This window comes from Carassius gibelio, chromosome A19, assembly GCF_023724105.1.
Source record: "Carassius gibelio isolate Cgi1373 ecotype wild population from Czech Republic chromosome A19, carGib1.2-hapl.c, whole genome shotgun sequence".
Classification (NCBI taxonomy): domain Eukaryota; kingdom Metazoa; phylum Chordata; class Actinopteri; order Cypriniformes; family Cyprinidae; genus Carassius; species Carassius gibelio.
Window position 1 is genome coordinate 15,538,212 of NC_068389.1, and position 15,735 is coordinate 15,553,946.

At 37.8% G+C, this 15,735-nt stretch overlaps 1 protein-coding gene and 1 long non-coding RNA gene across 3 annotated transcripts in view; both read right to left on the reverse strand.

Moving 5' to 3' along the window:
* LOC127935247 (adhesion G protein-coupled receptor B2) overlaps positions 1 to 15,735 on the reverse strand; it is a 271,317-nt gene that overhangs the window by 28,789 nt on the left and 226,793 nt on the right. The window contains exons 22-23 of the mRNA XM_052532945.1: positions 9,165 to 9,250; positions 1,269 to 1,367 (exon numbers count right to left, since the gene is read on the reverse strand). Of these exons, the coding sequence (XP_052388905.1) occupies positions 1,269 to 1,367; positions 9,165 to 9,250 (185 nt within the window). The remainder of the gene's footprint in view (positions 1 to 1,268; positions 1,368 to 9,164; positions 9,251 to 15,735) is intronic.
* Positions 4,954 to 9,121, reverse strand: LOC127935256 (uncharacterized). 2 transcript variants are annotated; one of them, XR_008148044.1, is made up of 6 exons: positions 8,874 to 9,121; positions 8,173 to 8,427; positions 7,858 to 8,015; positions 6,767 to 6,815; positions 6,574 to 6,638; positions 4,954 to 5,867 (listed from the first exon to the last, which is right to left on the reverse strand). It is a non-coding gene; the product is annotated as an uncharacterized LOC127935256 (long non-coding RNA). The 2 variants fall into 2 exon arrangements; XR_008148045.1 differs by having other exon boundaries at positions 4,955 to 5,867; positions 7,966 to 8,015.

The following is a 15,735-nucleotide window of genomic DNA, read 5'->3' on the forward strand; positions in this document are numbered from 1 at the left end:
ATATCATTCATTTCATTATCATTTCAATAACATGACTCCCTCCAGCAAACAGCAGAGACGAGTCCAATTTATCCAAAGCCAAAAGAATCAGAGATGGCTCACATTCTGATCCACACTCTGGTTCTTTACCTCTTCAAAGAGCACAATCCTCCATGTCTGTGTTTGTATGCATGTATTTGTGTTTTCAGTATGGCTGTCAATTTAACGCATCCATTTAGTTTAATAATAATAAAAAGGTAATTGTATAAGTAATACAATTATATGACTTTTATTAAATAATATATCTTTTTGAAAATCATATTTAATAATGTATTATTATTAGGAAAATTTGGTAGATGTACAACAGCTATTCAGCAGGGCGTGAGAGCCAGACATTGCCAAAAAAAAAAAAAAAAAAGGTCCTGCAAAAATGTTGTCTTATTTTCAAGTTAAAATCAATGAAATAAAATTGACTTAATTTATAACACAAATATATTAAGTCTTTTAGTAAGTGTGTTTTGTCTTGCTGAGAGAGAGAGAGAGAGAGAGAGAGAGAGAGAATAAAAAAAAACAAGAGTCTTAATATAAAAAAAAAATATATATATATATCATTTTGTTTTTTTTGTTTTTTGTTTTTTACAGTGCAAATATATCCATTGGCACGTGTAAACAAAACAAAACAAGCACTGAATGAATGACCCATAATGGCAGGTTCACACAGAACAGGTTTTTCTATTCCACTGGGCAACTGTTTTTTTTGTGTGTTTTTTTTTTGTGTGTAAACACACTTAACTGACATCATTGATCACTATGCTCTACATCATTTTCTGTGTCTTGTGTGTGATGCTGTGCCCTAAAACTGCTCAAGTTAAAGTAAAAAAAACAAAGTTACAGTTACCTTCCACCACCCACATCTTGCATTTTTCAAAGCAAAATGTGTTCTGTGTGAAAGGCCATTAAGTCTGCCTTAGACACTTTTATAACTGGACTGCTAAATATATTGCACTGAATTGTGGTTCCCGTAGGCTTCTGTCGGACAAATAAACATTCTATCGACTTCTAAAGCTAGTTTTATAATGTCGATTCAATGATTTGCAATATCGTACTGCCATAAAGGGATTTTTTTCAGCAGAGATTTAAGAAAATGATGTAGTGATGCAGACAGGAGGGTGACTATTTGAAAAGTTTCTGTTTCTTACTGTCAATGTTGAGCTCTAGAGAGAGGGAGAGAGAGAGAGAAGATACAGTGAGAAAGAAAAGACAAAGAGAGAATATGGAATGAGACTAACATGGCGCTGCTGGCTGTAGAGCTGGACAGGGCGGTGCTGGAGATCACACCGCACTTGGAGCATTTCAGGAGCAGCCTGCTACGCGCTTCCAACGGCGGACTTCAGGACCCAACACACACACGCACACATATGTTCATACAGGAAAGACATGTAAGTGACACAAAGCAACGAGGTAGGGAGGAATATAACAATAAAAACAAAAAAACACACTCATAAATATCCATCCGTACACACATTCATGCCAATACACACAAACATCACAAAAGGTAAAAGGTTTGAATGTAGAATGGAGGGTAATTACAAATGGAATATTTGGAAAATGACGTCAACAGACACACATTAGGAAAGGGAACACAAAATATTGAGAAAAAAGAAAGAGAAAGACAAAATTAATGTAATGCCAAGAAAACAGCATCAAGCAATGAACAACAGCAATGACAGAGCGAGATCTGTAATGAATGTCACAGTGTGAAAGTAGCTTGCGTGTGTCTGTGTGTGTGAGAGAGAGAAACAGGCAATGATGGCAGGAAAATGAGAAAATGGAGAGAAACACAGTAGAATGCGACCACAGATCATTAAGAATCAGCAGATGAGGCAGATGGGAGCTGCAAAGACTAACCTACTTCAGCTGCTCACTGAAGTGTGTGTGTATTATAGGAGTCTTTGTGTGTGAAAACAGAAAAAGCTGCTACAGAGAAAAGGATAGTTTCTCGCTGTCGTCACACACAGACACACCTGATACTGCCCGTGACCCCCTGATTTGTGTAAGCATTGTTAGAAAGCAGATTAGCACGCCCAGGTTGGTCTCGCTCAGGTCATTAACCATGAAGTTCAGTTTTTAATGAACCCCTTTTCAGTCTTTATAAATAAGAGCCTTGGATGTAAAAGTTGCAACAACAAAAAAAAAAAAAAATGGAAGTGAATACCTTTTCTATCATGAAAAAAATGATGTACAGTATGTATGGATATGTGAATACAAATGTATTTTGTCATTTTCTGATGGGAGATTTTTCAACTTTAAGTGAAAAAATAAAATAAAATACAGTTTAAATTAAGTTATAATCAATGTGTTAATATACAACATTGATTATAACACTGATAATGATAAATGTTTCTTGAGCAGCAAATCAACATATTAGAATGACTTCTGAGGAACCATAAAACACTGAAGATTGGAGAACTGATGAAAAAAAGAATATTTAAAAAAATGTGGTGATAATGCATTATTAAAGCAAATGTATGTATGTTTTTAACTTTGAAATATCAGTTTCAAAACCATTCAGATACTGACACCTTATAAAGTGAATGGCTTGAGTTTCTGCTTTCCCACGCTCTCGCCAAATGTCTGTTTATGAGAATAAATAAGTTTGGTGAGCGGTTACAAATTACTGCGAAAAGGTCAGATTGCTTTATGACAGCTACCCACTGTAATTATGAGTGATATATTTACGGCTCAATTCAACTCACTTAATTGTGGGGAGCTCCAAAAAAAAAATAAAAAAAAAAAATCTACAAAACTATTGTACATACAGCTGCTTTTAGCATTTGTAAAACAAAATCATTTTGTTTAAATTATAGTGCTTTGAATTTAGTGTTTAATATGAGATGCTGATTGAAATTGCAAAGGAAACAAAAGGCATCCTCATGTCACAGACTTGGAGAAAGTGCTCTAAACATCAGAAACATGGAAAGGAGGGGCACTCAGGGTCAGCAACGAAGAGCAGAAGCAGCTTATTATAACAGTGGACTTGTGTGCCATTTACACTGACAACCTTAAAACAATGGAAGCGTGATACTAAATTTAGTTACGTATTTAACTGTTTAGGAAATATTTCCATCACAATAATGGCTGGCAATACCCTCTGTGGAAACATGACTAATGCTTGCCTGTGTAATAACTCACACTAAGATCCTAGAGTGTTGAGGGTGGTTGCTAGGGCATCGCTATGTGGTTGCTAAGGTTTCTGAGTGGTTTTAATGCATTGCTGTGCGGTTGCTTACTGGCCCACTTCCAATTATCTGATACTGCAGCCTCTAGATATGGCTTGGGTCCCTCCTTGCGGTCTATTTTATCAATGCCAGGTGCAGTCAGGTTGCTTTGAAAAGTAATAGTGCCTCCTCTCAATTAGTCACATATTTTGAGGTATAATTTATGCACACAGCACAAAGAGTTATGTGGCAAAATGGAGCACCTGAGATTAGGGACAGACAGCAAAAGCACAAATATGAGCGATAAAAACAAGTTTGCTGCACTTAAAATAATTGCAACGAAAAACAGAACTGCATATGTAATGTGAATGACATCATGAGAGAGTGTGTGAATATGGAAATGAGTCAGATATAATTTAAATCCTGAGACATTTTTATGTAAAAAAAAAATAAAATATGTGAAAATTTCATCGTTAGCCATGCAGCTCCCAATATGCACTGATCCTCCCTTGTCCATAAATATTACAGGAAAAGAAAAGTGGGAAAAAAGACATATCAAATAGGGCAAGATTGCAGAATGTACTCTTGCCTGGAGGGATTACTAATATCCGGTCATTGGATTAGCTCAGATCTCTGATTAGCTCTTCATTCAATTAGTAAGACCCACACTTTCCTGTCAAGACATCGGTATGGTGGTCCACCAAAGCAATGCCACATATATAAATGGCATGTTTACAGCTTACATTCAGGTTACAATGCGGAGAGGCTATCAGTAGATATTAGATTCACTGATTCAGTTGCATTGTGGGCATTAATACTGTTCTCATGCCGATAGTATAGTACTGGCAAACATACGTTCATGTATCGCAATGAGCTTAACAGCAGTTAAACCCTGAGCTCATTTTAAACAATATAGTGCACTTATCTTTGCCTAAAAATGTGGATTTCTGATGCAGCATTAGTTTAATTAAAGATGGCTTTGAGAACCCAGGTAGCAGATTCAAGGAGCGGAATGGGAATATTCAATCTCTCTTGCGATTTGGCCTTTCGTTTGAGGTGAGGGATGTGGCAGTGCGCTCATTAACACAAGTGTTTAATGGATCACTATGCTTTGTGTCCAATCAAACAGAGGCAAAACAGAACAAGCGTTTTAAAAACACAAGGGCTCCTTGATCCTGTCAGTATATGCAGTTACATGAACAATGAATATACACTTAGCTAATGACAGAGCTATCAGAAGACAAGCCTGAGGTTAGCAGGCCAGCAAATCAATACAAGTCCATTAATGAATCTGTCATATCTTGGCTTTCAGTCTGATGTTTTTCAACTTTTAGTGGGCATGTGTGTGGGTGTGTGTGTCAGAAAGAGTGAGAGAGAGAGACAGAGACAGAGAGAGAGAGGGAGGGAGTAATTTACTTCGCCCATACAAATATTTGACAGGATATTTTAAAACCATCAACAGGCTAGTGGTAAATCAGTGACTTGGTGCAAATCCAGAAATACACTCTAAAAACTGCTGGGTTGAAAACAACCCAATTTGGGTTATTTTGACAACCCAGCGCTGGGTCAAAAAGGGACGAACCCAGCGCTGGGTTATTTTAACCCAACCAGTTGGGTTATCATATTTAACCCAGCCTGCTGGGTTGCCATTTTTATGGTTTAAAATGACTATATTGCAGGGTTTAAAAAAACAGAGCGGGTGTTTTTTTTTTATCACTGTATTTCAGAAGGAAAACTACTGTATTTAGAAAATGTTCGATATCATTTCGAATGTGCTTGATAAGGCAGCGTTTGAGAGCTCACTACCGCTCTGCAGCCGTTACCGGAGAAACCTACCTCTCCCGCTCTTAGCGCCTCCTGCTGGCAGAAAATAAACTCGCAGAGTGCAGCCATGTGGGGAAACAATGCATTTCTACGTTAAAATTAACCCAAATTGAGCTAGGCATTAAACCTACAAATGTTGTTCATTTTAAATATCACTTTTACACACAAATAATAATTACCAAAAGGAAAATATTTATTAAAAACAAGAGAAAAGTCAAAAAGTAACATGTTAGAAGAAATGCAGAAAAGGATGGCATTAACAGCTACAGAGTTCATAAACAAAGCATTGAACATTTGATGAATATAACTTAAGATCACATTGGACTTTGTTCAATTGTATATATTGTATAAAAATATACGAAAACACATACAATAAATTTACAATTAGTTTTTTTTCCAACTATTCTGGCATGACAGTACACAAATAAATCACAACATTAACTTTGATATTATAACCTTTAACAGACGCATGTGTGTGTGTGTGTGTGTGTGTGTGTGTGTGTGTGTGTGTGTGTGAAAGAATGTGAGCAGGTGTATGAATGACAGAGTGTAAACTTTTCTACTAAATAACACAGAAAAAGCATTTAACTTTTTTTTTTTTAACAAATTATACACTTACAGTTTGTTTCATAGTCCATGAATACAGATCATGCATCACAGTCAATTTTCATGATCTCTTTAGCATAACTGATGTAGTCATGAAGAAGCCCCATCAGCACAGCATGTGACATCTTCTACATCATCCAGGGCAGCGTCCTTCTTTAAAACCACTGCTGTTTAGGGGAAAGAAGATTCTCCTCTCTGACCAGCATTCATCCCAGTCATCGCCTGCTCTTCATCAGTGGCCTAAGAGAAACACATTTGAAAAAATTAAACATTTAATTAAACTATCCATTTTCAGGTAGAGGTGTATTCACATCCGTAAGGATAGGTAAATAATCGGTTTTAAAGTTTCAACACTTTGTGCGGTTGTTTAATGTCTCAGTCCACCACAGCGCTCCAGAATGCTATAATGGCAGCACTAGTGTGAGGACATGCGATATTGTTTGAATAAATATTGCTTTCAGAAAGCTTCTTTACTGAAACATTAAAACAGACATGACATTCACATACCTCACAATATTCATGTACATGGAGGGCTGCTCTTCAAACCGTTAGTTCACCAAATAATTAAAATGTTCATAATTTACTCTCCCCATGTTTTTCCAGACTCATACAAACTCTGTTCATTTTTTGGAAAACATATGAATATATTTAATATTCTCTTTTTGTGTCCTCCATTGCTGGTCTGGGAGACCAATATTTTATTTTGAACATACATGTTTGCTATCATATAATTTAAGATGTATTCATATATAAATATCAGAATTTACTTCTACAATAACTCTATATTTATGAAGCTTGAAAATACTGATTATCTAAACTATAAATGGATTAACAAATATTATGAGAAAACTAAAAATATATTAATTTATGTTGTAAAGACAGACAAAAGTCTTATAGGTTTGGAATGACTTGAGGGCAAGTAAATGATTTTTTGTGTGAACTTTACCTCTAAGAGCGCAGACCAAGAATAATGACTCTCCAAATCAGACAACTCCAAAGTTGGTTTGAGTTCTGCAATAAAAAACACAGACATCAATGGTCTTAATGAAATGAGCACCTAATCACACTGTTGTTGCATCAAAATGTGAAGTAACCTGGCAGGAGACAACAGAAAAATTTATTTTCTAAAAATAACTTACATAAAATCTCAAGGGAATGATGATCTCCCATGTCTCTTGCTTTTAACATCTACAAAAACAAAAAACAAACATTATTTTACTCTTAGTAAAAAAACAACAACTGATAACATGAAATTATGAAGTTTACTTGCCTTAAGGCGGGCGTACACGGTGCGATTTTTGCTGTCGTACGAGTTCGCATGCGATTTTTTTAAATCGTGTGGAAATCGCGTATGCTCGTATGGTCGCGGCTCGTATCATTTGCGATGAATTACGAGCCGAGCAGAGTGGCTTACGAGCACTTCCCGACCTCCCGATCATTTTTAAACATGTCTAAAAAGTTCGTGAGCTATCGGTTTGAATTCGTGCCATTTGTGCGGTTGAACGAGCCGATTTGTTGATTTATCTGAAGTTGACCAATCACGAACTAGGAAAACCACAGAAGACGAAGACGGCAGCGCCACGGCGAATGTGGGAGGATAAACTCGGTGAAGTCTGACAGGAACAGTGAGCGCTGTATGTTTCTAGCAACGTATTCCAATGACTTTTTAGTTTTCTCTCGCTCTCTCTCACACACGCATATGTAGTTTACAGGGACTCTCCATAAATGTAACGGTATTCTATACTGTTTATCCCCATGCACTACCTCTATCCATCACGGAAAATGCATATTTAAATTCTATAGCCATTTGGTATACGAGGGCACAGGAATTGTCCTCACAAACCATGTTTACATTGTAACACACACACACACACACAGGGTAAACAAACGTCCCAGTTTCCTATTGCTGAAAAATAACCTGTAGTTACGTGTAGGAAACAGTCACGGCTCGTATCAGTATTTTATATGCAGTTATGAGAGAGAGAGAGCAGTTATATTAGGCGCGTTCCACTTGAAGCAGCGCTTCACAGAATGATCACCTGTATGACATTAAAGTACCGCGAGAGCGATTCGAATGCATTGGATATGTGTGCTCTTTTATCGCTCTCGCGGTACTTTAATGTCATACAGTGATCCTCCCGTGCGTGCAGCGGTGCTTCAAGTCGAACGCGTCTATCGACAAAATCGTGTCGTTTATCATCTCGTCCGTACGATTTTCAGATAAACTCACTCGTGCCGTGTGCGTGGACATAGGATCTTCCGACCATCCGAATTCGCACCGTGTACGCCCGCCTTTAAACAATCTTTCCCTCTCTTCAGAAGAAGCTGAGAAAACCACCTCCTCACACAAGCAGACTTCTGTGTCCTTAACTCCAGTTAGTTTGAGTTCTGCAAAGAGGGGCATCAATGGTTTCAATAAAATATTAACATATACATACATATATAAAATCACACTGTTTTTGCATCAAAATGTGAAGTTAACAGGCAGGACACAACAGAAACATAAATTTTCAAAAAAAAAAAAAGTAATAATAATTTAACTTACATCAGTCTCAAAAGAATGAAGTTATCTTGTCTCTGGATTTCAACATCTAAAAAAACCACACACATTATTTTAGTCTTAGTAAAAATAAAGATAACTTGATGTTATTCTGAAGTTTACTCTCCTTAAACCGTCTGTCCCTCTCTTCAGAAGAACACCTCCTCCTCATCCTCACACAGGTCTGTGACTCCTCACACAAACAGCTTCTGTGTCTTTAACTCTCAGCGCGAGGACAATGAAGACAGGAGCTGGACAAGTCTGAAACATTACATGTAAAACATACTTTTAACAGTTACCACTTCAACAGCCTCAAAATAATTATGCTAGTCTTTACTACACAATGCCGTTTCCTTTAGGAGACAAACATACATTCAGTTTAACCGCGAAAAAAAAAGACAAATTCACATGAGCGTAACCGTGACCATAACCGTCTGTTAACGCCTCAAAGAGAACAGATAATGTAAAATCTTATGTAAATATGACAAAATACATTCACAGACGTTATATTAAAAGTACATCCTCCGTTCAGTAACGTTACATGAGGCAGTTAAGACCTCCGTGTCCGAGGCGAAAACCGCGTCCGTTTTTTTTTTATATAACGTTAAGCTCCTTTGTTTCCGCCTTTCATAAAACCTTCCGCCTTTCATACAACCGGGTAAACAATAAAAGATAACTTTACATTTTGAATATTTAACGTTACTTACCATAGTCTTTCACTCGCTTCTCGCTTCTATCACGCTGAGAAAATGGCGGCTGCTCGCACTGGAGAGACGTACGATTTTGACGTGACGTGCGTGCTCTCCTTCACGTCCGCGTCCTCAACCCACCCCCGCTGGGTTAAAAAAGATAGTTATTTTCAACCCAAACTTGGGTTAAAACATCCCAAAGTCCTATCCAACGGCCTCAACCCAGCAGTTGGGTTGAAAAAACAACCCAGCGTTTTTTAGAGTGTAGATGGGTATCACATAGCCATCACTTTGACATCACTTACTTACCCTGCTCTCTGCTTTTTGGACTTGTCTGAGATGCCATCTCTAGACATGAGCTTGTTGAAGACCACTATTCCAATCAGCATGTTCACCTGCGGCAAAGAGATAGAGGGTTTGATATTTGTTTTTTGTTTGTTTGTTTAGATTTTTGATTATTCGGGCAATTCAAGTCAGGGTCTTATTTAGCCTGTATTTGTATCCATCATATTTTCTGTGGTGAAGTCCATTCAGAACATAAACAAGGATGTCTTTTAAATTCAAATTCAACTCTCTAATTACATTTGGATTTAAGTAGCAAACTACATGCAGAATTGCAATTCTAATCTCAATGTCATGAAATATAATTGAAATTGATAGAAATTCATATGAATATACTTTAAACTAGGAAAAAAAATCTAATTTTGTCAAGTTTAAAATACTAAAAAAACACACACATAAAAAACACATAGTGATTAGGACTTTCTGAATAATAGATAGATAGACAGATACAATAGATCGACAGAATGAACAGTTTAATGATGGATGGAGCAACAGAACAATCAGCAGATAGAAAGAGACACATATATATATATATAAAATGATAGACCGATAGAATGATAGAACACTATAATGATAAAACAGACAGACAGACAGACCGACAGACATAGAAAGATAGACAGACAGACAGATAGATAGATAGATAGATAGATAGATAGATAGATAGATAGATAGATAGATAGATAGATAGATAGATAGATAGATAGATAGATAGATAGATAGATAGATAGATAGATAGATAGATAGATACTTCATTTGAACTACTGCAGCATCTAAGTGGAAGAAAATAATTTATTACTTCTGGCCATAATTTATGTATAAATACAATTTGGGTAGTGGGGCAATAAAGCAGTGTTGTGAGGTGACCTTTAACCCTGCAGTGGCTCACTAACAGCCTGTGACAGGTGGTGTGGATTTAAGTCTGGAAGCAAATGAGCAGGTGGGATCATGAAGGAACAGTAATGCACTCATGTCTCTCACCCACTCTCTCTCTCTCTCAGAGGATTGCTTTCCAGTCAGCTCCGGCCAGCTGCTCACTGGACACACAGAGCACTGAAGAGGAGCTTAGACAAAGGCCATGGAAAGACCACACACACACACACACACACACTCACTCACTCTCTCTCTCTCTCTCTCTCTCTCTCTCTCTCTCTCTCTCTCTCTCTCTCTCTCTCTCTCTCTCTCTCTCTCTCTCTCTCTCTCTCTCTCTCTCTCCCTGTTGCATGCTGGGAACGAGTGAACGGAGTTTGGCGTGGGTGAGAGTTGTTGTGGTTGATTGTAACTTTTCTCTTCTTTTTTTCTCTTTCTTGAATTGTGTTTGGTAAAGCAGTATTTTTTTTTCCTCGGCTGACGCCGGTCAGCAAGTGGGGAAAATGGGGACAAATGTGGGTGATTTTTCACAACTGACTATTAGACATGGCTGTAAGTGTATGCCTGATGCGTCTGTGTCGGTAGAAGATTGTTTAGTGGCCGTGAGTGCTGCTGTTGGCGGTGTAAATATCAGATCCGCGTCTCGTATGAACAAGGCCATAGTTATTTTTTTGAGTCAAAGTCAAATGGCAAATGATTTAATTGAGAACGGATTAACGATCAATGAAATGTTTGTGCCTGTTTTGCCTCTGTCGAGTCCATCAAAGAAGATTGTCTTGTCAAATGTACCTCCATTTGTTAAAAATGAGAAATTGGAAGAAATACTCGTGAGATATGGTAAATTAGTGAGTCCCATTAAGATGATTACGCTCGGATGCAAAAATCCCGAACTCAAACATGTAATGTCTTTTCGGCGCCAGGTCTTCATGATTCTCAATTCTCACAGTGATCCTTTGAACCTGTCTGTCAAATTAACTATCGAGGGGAAGGATTATACTATTTTTATTAGCTCGGAGTCCATGAAATGTTTTATTTGCGGGGATTTTGGTCACGTCCGGCAGACTTGCCCGAATCGTCATGTAAATAATGGCACTAATGGAGATTTGACTGTTAATGTGGAAAATGACAGGGCGAGACAGGGTACTTCTGATGTAACTGTGGACGCTGTGTCGTTACAACCTCCACAGGCCAGAGCAGAATCCACGCCGATTAGTTTGCCTGAACTACGCGAGGGAAGATCCCTGTTGGGTGATTCCAGCAACAGCGAAGTGCAGATAGCTGAGACAGCGGCCGATCAAAATGACGTAATCACGCAGCCAGAGTTGAGTTCGGAGCAGGTGAATGCGAAAGAGGCGCGTGAGGCCGAATCACCGGGGAATGAGGAACAAATATCTGAGGTAGACCTATGTAATGCTAAAATAAGTACTGATGAATCGATCGATCAGAGTCAAGGAGCGAGTGTTTCACAAGAGGTAATGGATTTAAGTCTACACACGGAGGATTTCGATAAGGATGACGAGGAAATATATGATGAGAATGACGTGATGGACTCGGAAAATACTTCTGAAGGTAAGACTAAGTTGTATTCATTACAGCAGATTAATGCTTTCCTTGACAATACAAAAGGGCTTCGTAAGATCAGTATTGAGTCATACTTTCCAGATTTAAAACTGTTTCTCAGTTCTTGTACCATAGCTATGCGAAAGACAAACTTTGATGAGCTTGATAGACCAAAACGGTACCGCCTTAAAAAGATTCTCTGTAATGTAAGAAGTATATTGCTTTTGCAAGGTAAAAAGTGAGATGGTTTGGATGCATTTTTATGTTTGCTTTCTTCTTCTTTTCATGACATCCTTGAGATTTGGTTCTTTAAATATTAATGGGTGTTGTGATGCTGTTAAAAGGTTTAGTCTTTTTGAATATATTATGATTAAGAGGGCAAGTATAGTTTTTCTTCAAGAAACTCATACAGATTCAAATAATCAAGTACAGTGGTTGAGTGAATGGAAGGGGCAGGCTATACTAAGTCATGCTTCTAGTGTTAGTGCAGGGGTTGCTGTTCTCTTTGGATCAGAATATAAGCAACAACCTGTTAGTGTTTTTGAATTGGTTCCTGGTCGAATGTTGCATGTTGATGTGACGATTCATGGACTACATTTTTCGTTATTTAATGTGTACGCCCCAAATATTGGTTCAGAGCGAACTCTATTCTTTAGAAAACTAAAGACTGCTCTTAGTGATGTATCGCATGATAAAATTGTTGTTCTGGCTGGGGATTTTAATTGTACTATAAACCACACTTTAGATAGGAACCATGACGAACCACATAGCCAGTCGTCAGATGAACTTAAAAATGTGATAAATTATCATTGTCTTGTGGATGTGTGGAGAGAAGCTTTCCCTCTGACTAAACAATATACCTGGATGAAAGTAAACTCTAATATGATATCTGGAGCCCGACTTGATAGGATTTATGTGCAGAAAAGCGTTAGGGGTAAATTTTATAATAGCTGTATTTTTCCCACTGCTCTATCTGATCATCATTATACGTCTGTTGAAGTTTCTGTCGCACAGAGCACTTTTACGCACTCTTTTTGGAAATTTAATATTAGACTGTTACAAGATCACAATTTTGTGCACTCTTTCACCCTTTTCTGGGAAACCTGGAGAGAGAGAAAAATGCTATACAAGTCCCTAAGTCAGTGGTGGGATATTGGCAAAATACAAATTAAACTTTTTTGTCAGAGTTATACCGCCTATAATAAAGGTATTTTGGAAAGTACATTGAAAAAGCTTGAACAAGATATTCTTTACACTGAGGATAAAATGGATGAGGTGGACACTGCCGAACAACTTGAAAGGAATAAATTTTTCTTACGGAATCTTTTGGAAGAAAGGGCTCAAGAGACACTTATCCGTGCCAGGTTTACCTCCTTTAATAACATGGATGCGCCGACATCTACATTTTTTAGTCTGGAGAAAAAAACTGTGAATAAGAAGACTTTATGTCATTTGAAACTTCCAGGAGGAGGAGAAGTGACTGACGATCGTGGAATAATGTCCTATGCTTTATCTTTTTATGAGAATCTATATAAGGCGGAACCCTGTGAAGATGAAATGGCTGACATGCTTCTTCAAGATTTACCTCAACTTGCGGAAGAAGAGAAATCTAGACTTGATCAGCCTTTGACTTTTGATGAGATGACAGTAGCTGTTCATGAACTTTCTTCAGGAAAAGTACCAGGATTGGATGGACTAAATGCAGAATTTTATAAACAGTTTTGGCCGGTGATTAGAAGGGACTTGTTTTCTGTCTTCTTGGAGTGTCTGGAAAGAGGAACATTGTCTGTGAGCCTTCGGAGGGCTGTGATAACTTTATTACCTAAGAAGGGGGATCTTGGAGACATCAAAAATTGGCGTCCTGTGTCATTGCTCGGAGCTGATTACAAGATCTTTTCCAAAGCTTTAACTAATAGACTTAAACGTTGCATATCTTCAGTGATTCATGAAGATCAATCTTACTGTATCCCAGATCGGTCCATTTTTAACAATCTTTTTCTGGTTCGAGACCTGATTTCCTTTGCCAAGGTGTATAAACTTGATGTAGGTTTTGTTTCTTTGGACCAGGAGAAAGCCTTCGATCGAATTGATCATGGCTTTCTTTTTAAATGTTTTGATGCTTTTGGTTTTGGTCCATCATTTATTTCCTATGTTAAGCTGTTGTACACGGATGTATATAGTTTATTGAAAATAAATGGCACTCTATCGAGACCATTTTTAGTTGGCAGGGGTATACGACAAGGCTGCGGTCTCTCAGGTATTTTATACACGATTGCTATTGAACCACTCATGGCAGTTCTGTGGGATTTCCACAGTGTGCTCTTCTGGCACAGATTTTGCAACAGTTAAATTAAGCGCATATGCTGATGATGTTACTTTAGTAATAAGATCAAATGAAGATGTTAAGAAAATGATATCATCACTGAATATCTATCAGAGGGCCTCTTCTTCAAGAATAAATTGGCATAAGAGTGCAACTTTTTTGCTGGGCAAATGGGAAAACGGTGGTCCGCCAGTACTTCCTCAGCACTGTTCTTGGAGCTTGGAAGGGTTTAAAATGCTTGGGGTTTTCTTGGGGAAAGAGCGTTATATGGAGAAGAATTGGGAAGGTCTAATTGATAAAGTGTCTGGCCGTTTACACAAGTGGAGGTGGATTCTCCCTCAACTATCTTATAGGGGTAGAGTGCTTATTATTAATAATTTGGCAGCATCTATGCTGTGGCATAGGTTAAATGTACTCGATCCACCAAAAATCCTATTACAACATCTGCAGAAGATTTTAGTTAATTTTTTTTGGGACGGCCATCATTGGCTTCCCCCTGCAATTCTTTACTTGCCAGTTAATGAAGGAGGTCAGGGGATGATCGATTTGGCAGGCAAAGTGAAAGCTATGAGGCTGAAAGTTGCTCAGACTTTACTTTATGTTAGGGAGCTTTCCACACCGTGGGTGTCATTTGGCTTGGCTTTGCTTAGAACTTTTGGTGGTTTTTCCCTTGACAAACAATTGTTTTTGATGTTCCAGTATAGTTGGAGTTTTAAACCTGATGTGAAATTCTATGCTTCCGTTTTAAATTCCTGGACTGTTCTTAAGGGATTTAGACGAGAGAATCACCATTTTGGTCTGAATGAACCACTGTTTTATAACCCCTATCTTAATGGCAATGTTTGCACGTCTAACATCATTGTTAAAACATTTATGGAAAAGGGTTTGACAAAAGTTGCACATCTGATCGATATTGATTCCAGAAAATGGAGACCAACAATGGAAATTTGTGAACAAGTGGGATTCAGGTCTGTGAGGATGGTAGAACATTTCATATGCAGTCTGAAAGCTGTTTTTCCTTCTCAATTCCAACATTTTGTCAATTGTCTTCTGTCAGGTGAATTGATGCAATGTTCCTTCCCTAAGTTATTTGTGTCCCCAAAGGGTTGCACAGATGGTGACCAAGAGGGGAAGTTGTTGAAGTTCAAGGGGCTACAAGAGATTGATTTTCAAGCTGCTGGAAAAACAAAGTTTTATCAGATGTGTGTAAAGGCTGATCATTTTGAAGATATTAATCGTAGATGTGATACAAAGTGGAAGGAACATCTAATGGTTTCTGATGATCTTTCTCCTTCTTGGAGGTTACTGTATAAAGGTCCACTCCCAAAACGCTCTGGGGATTTGCAGTGGAGAATATTGCACTGTGTGTTACCTACAAATAGCTTTGTCTCTAAGTTCAATATGTCTGTTTCATCACCTTGTCTTTTTTGTACTAAACCAGAGACTGTGTTTCATGTTTTTGCTGAATGTTCCAGGCTAGTACCACTATTTAAAGTATTGGAAAGAATACTCGGGAATTTAGGTTTTTGTTTTAATAAGATAATTTTTATTTATGGCTGTAAGTATTCAAAAACACACAAAGAACAGTGTATTTTGGCAAATTTTATAGTTGGACAAGCTAAATTAGCCATTTGGAAGACATGTAGAATGGCAATTGAGGGGAAAAACGTAAATGCACTGCTGATTTTTACTGCTTTGGTTGAGTCAAGGATCAGGGTGGAACATAAATATTATCAAAGTACAAAGAATTTACTTGCATTTGAGTTTAAATGGTGTGTAAATGGTGCT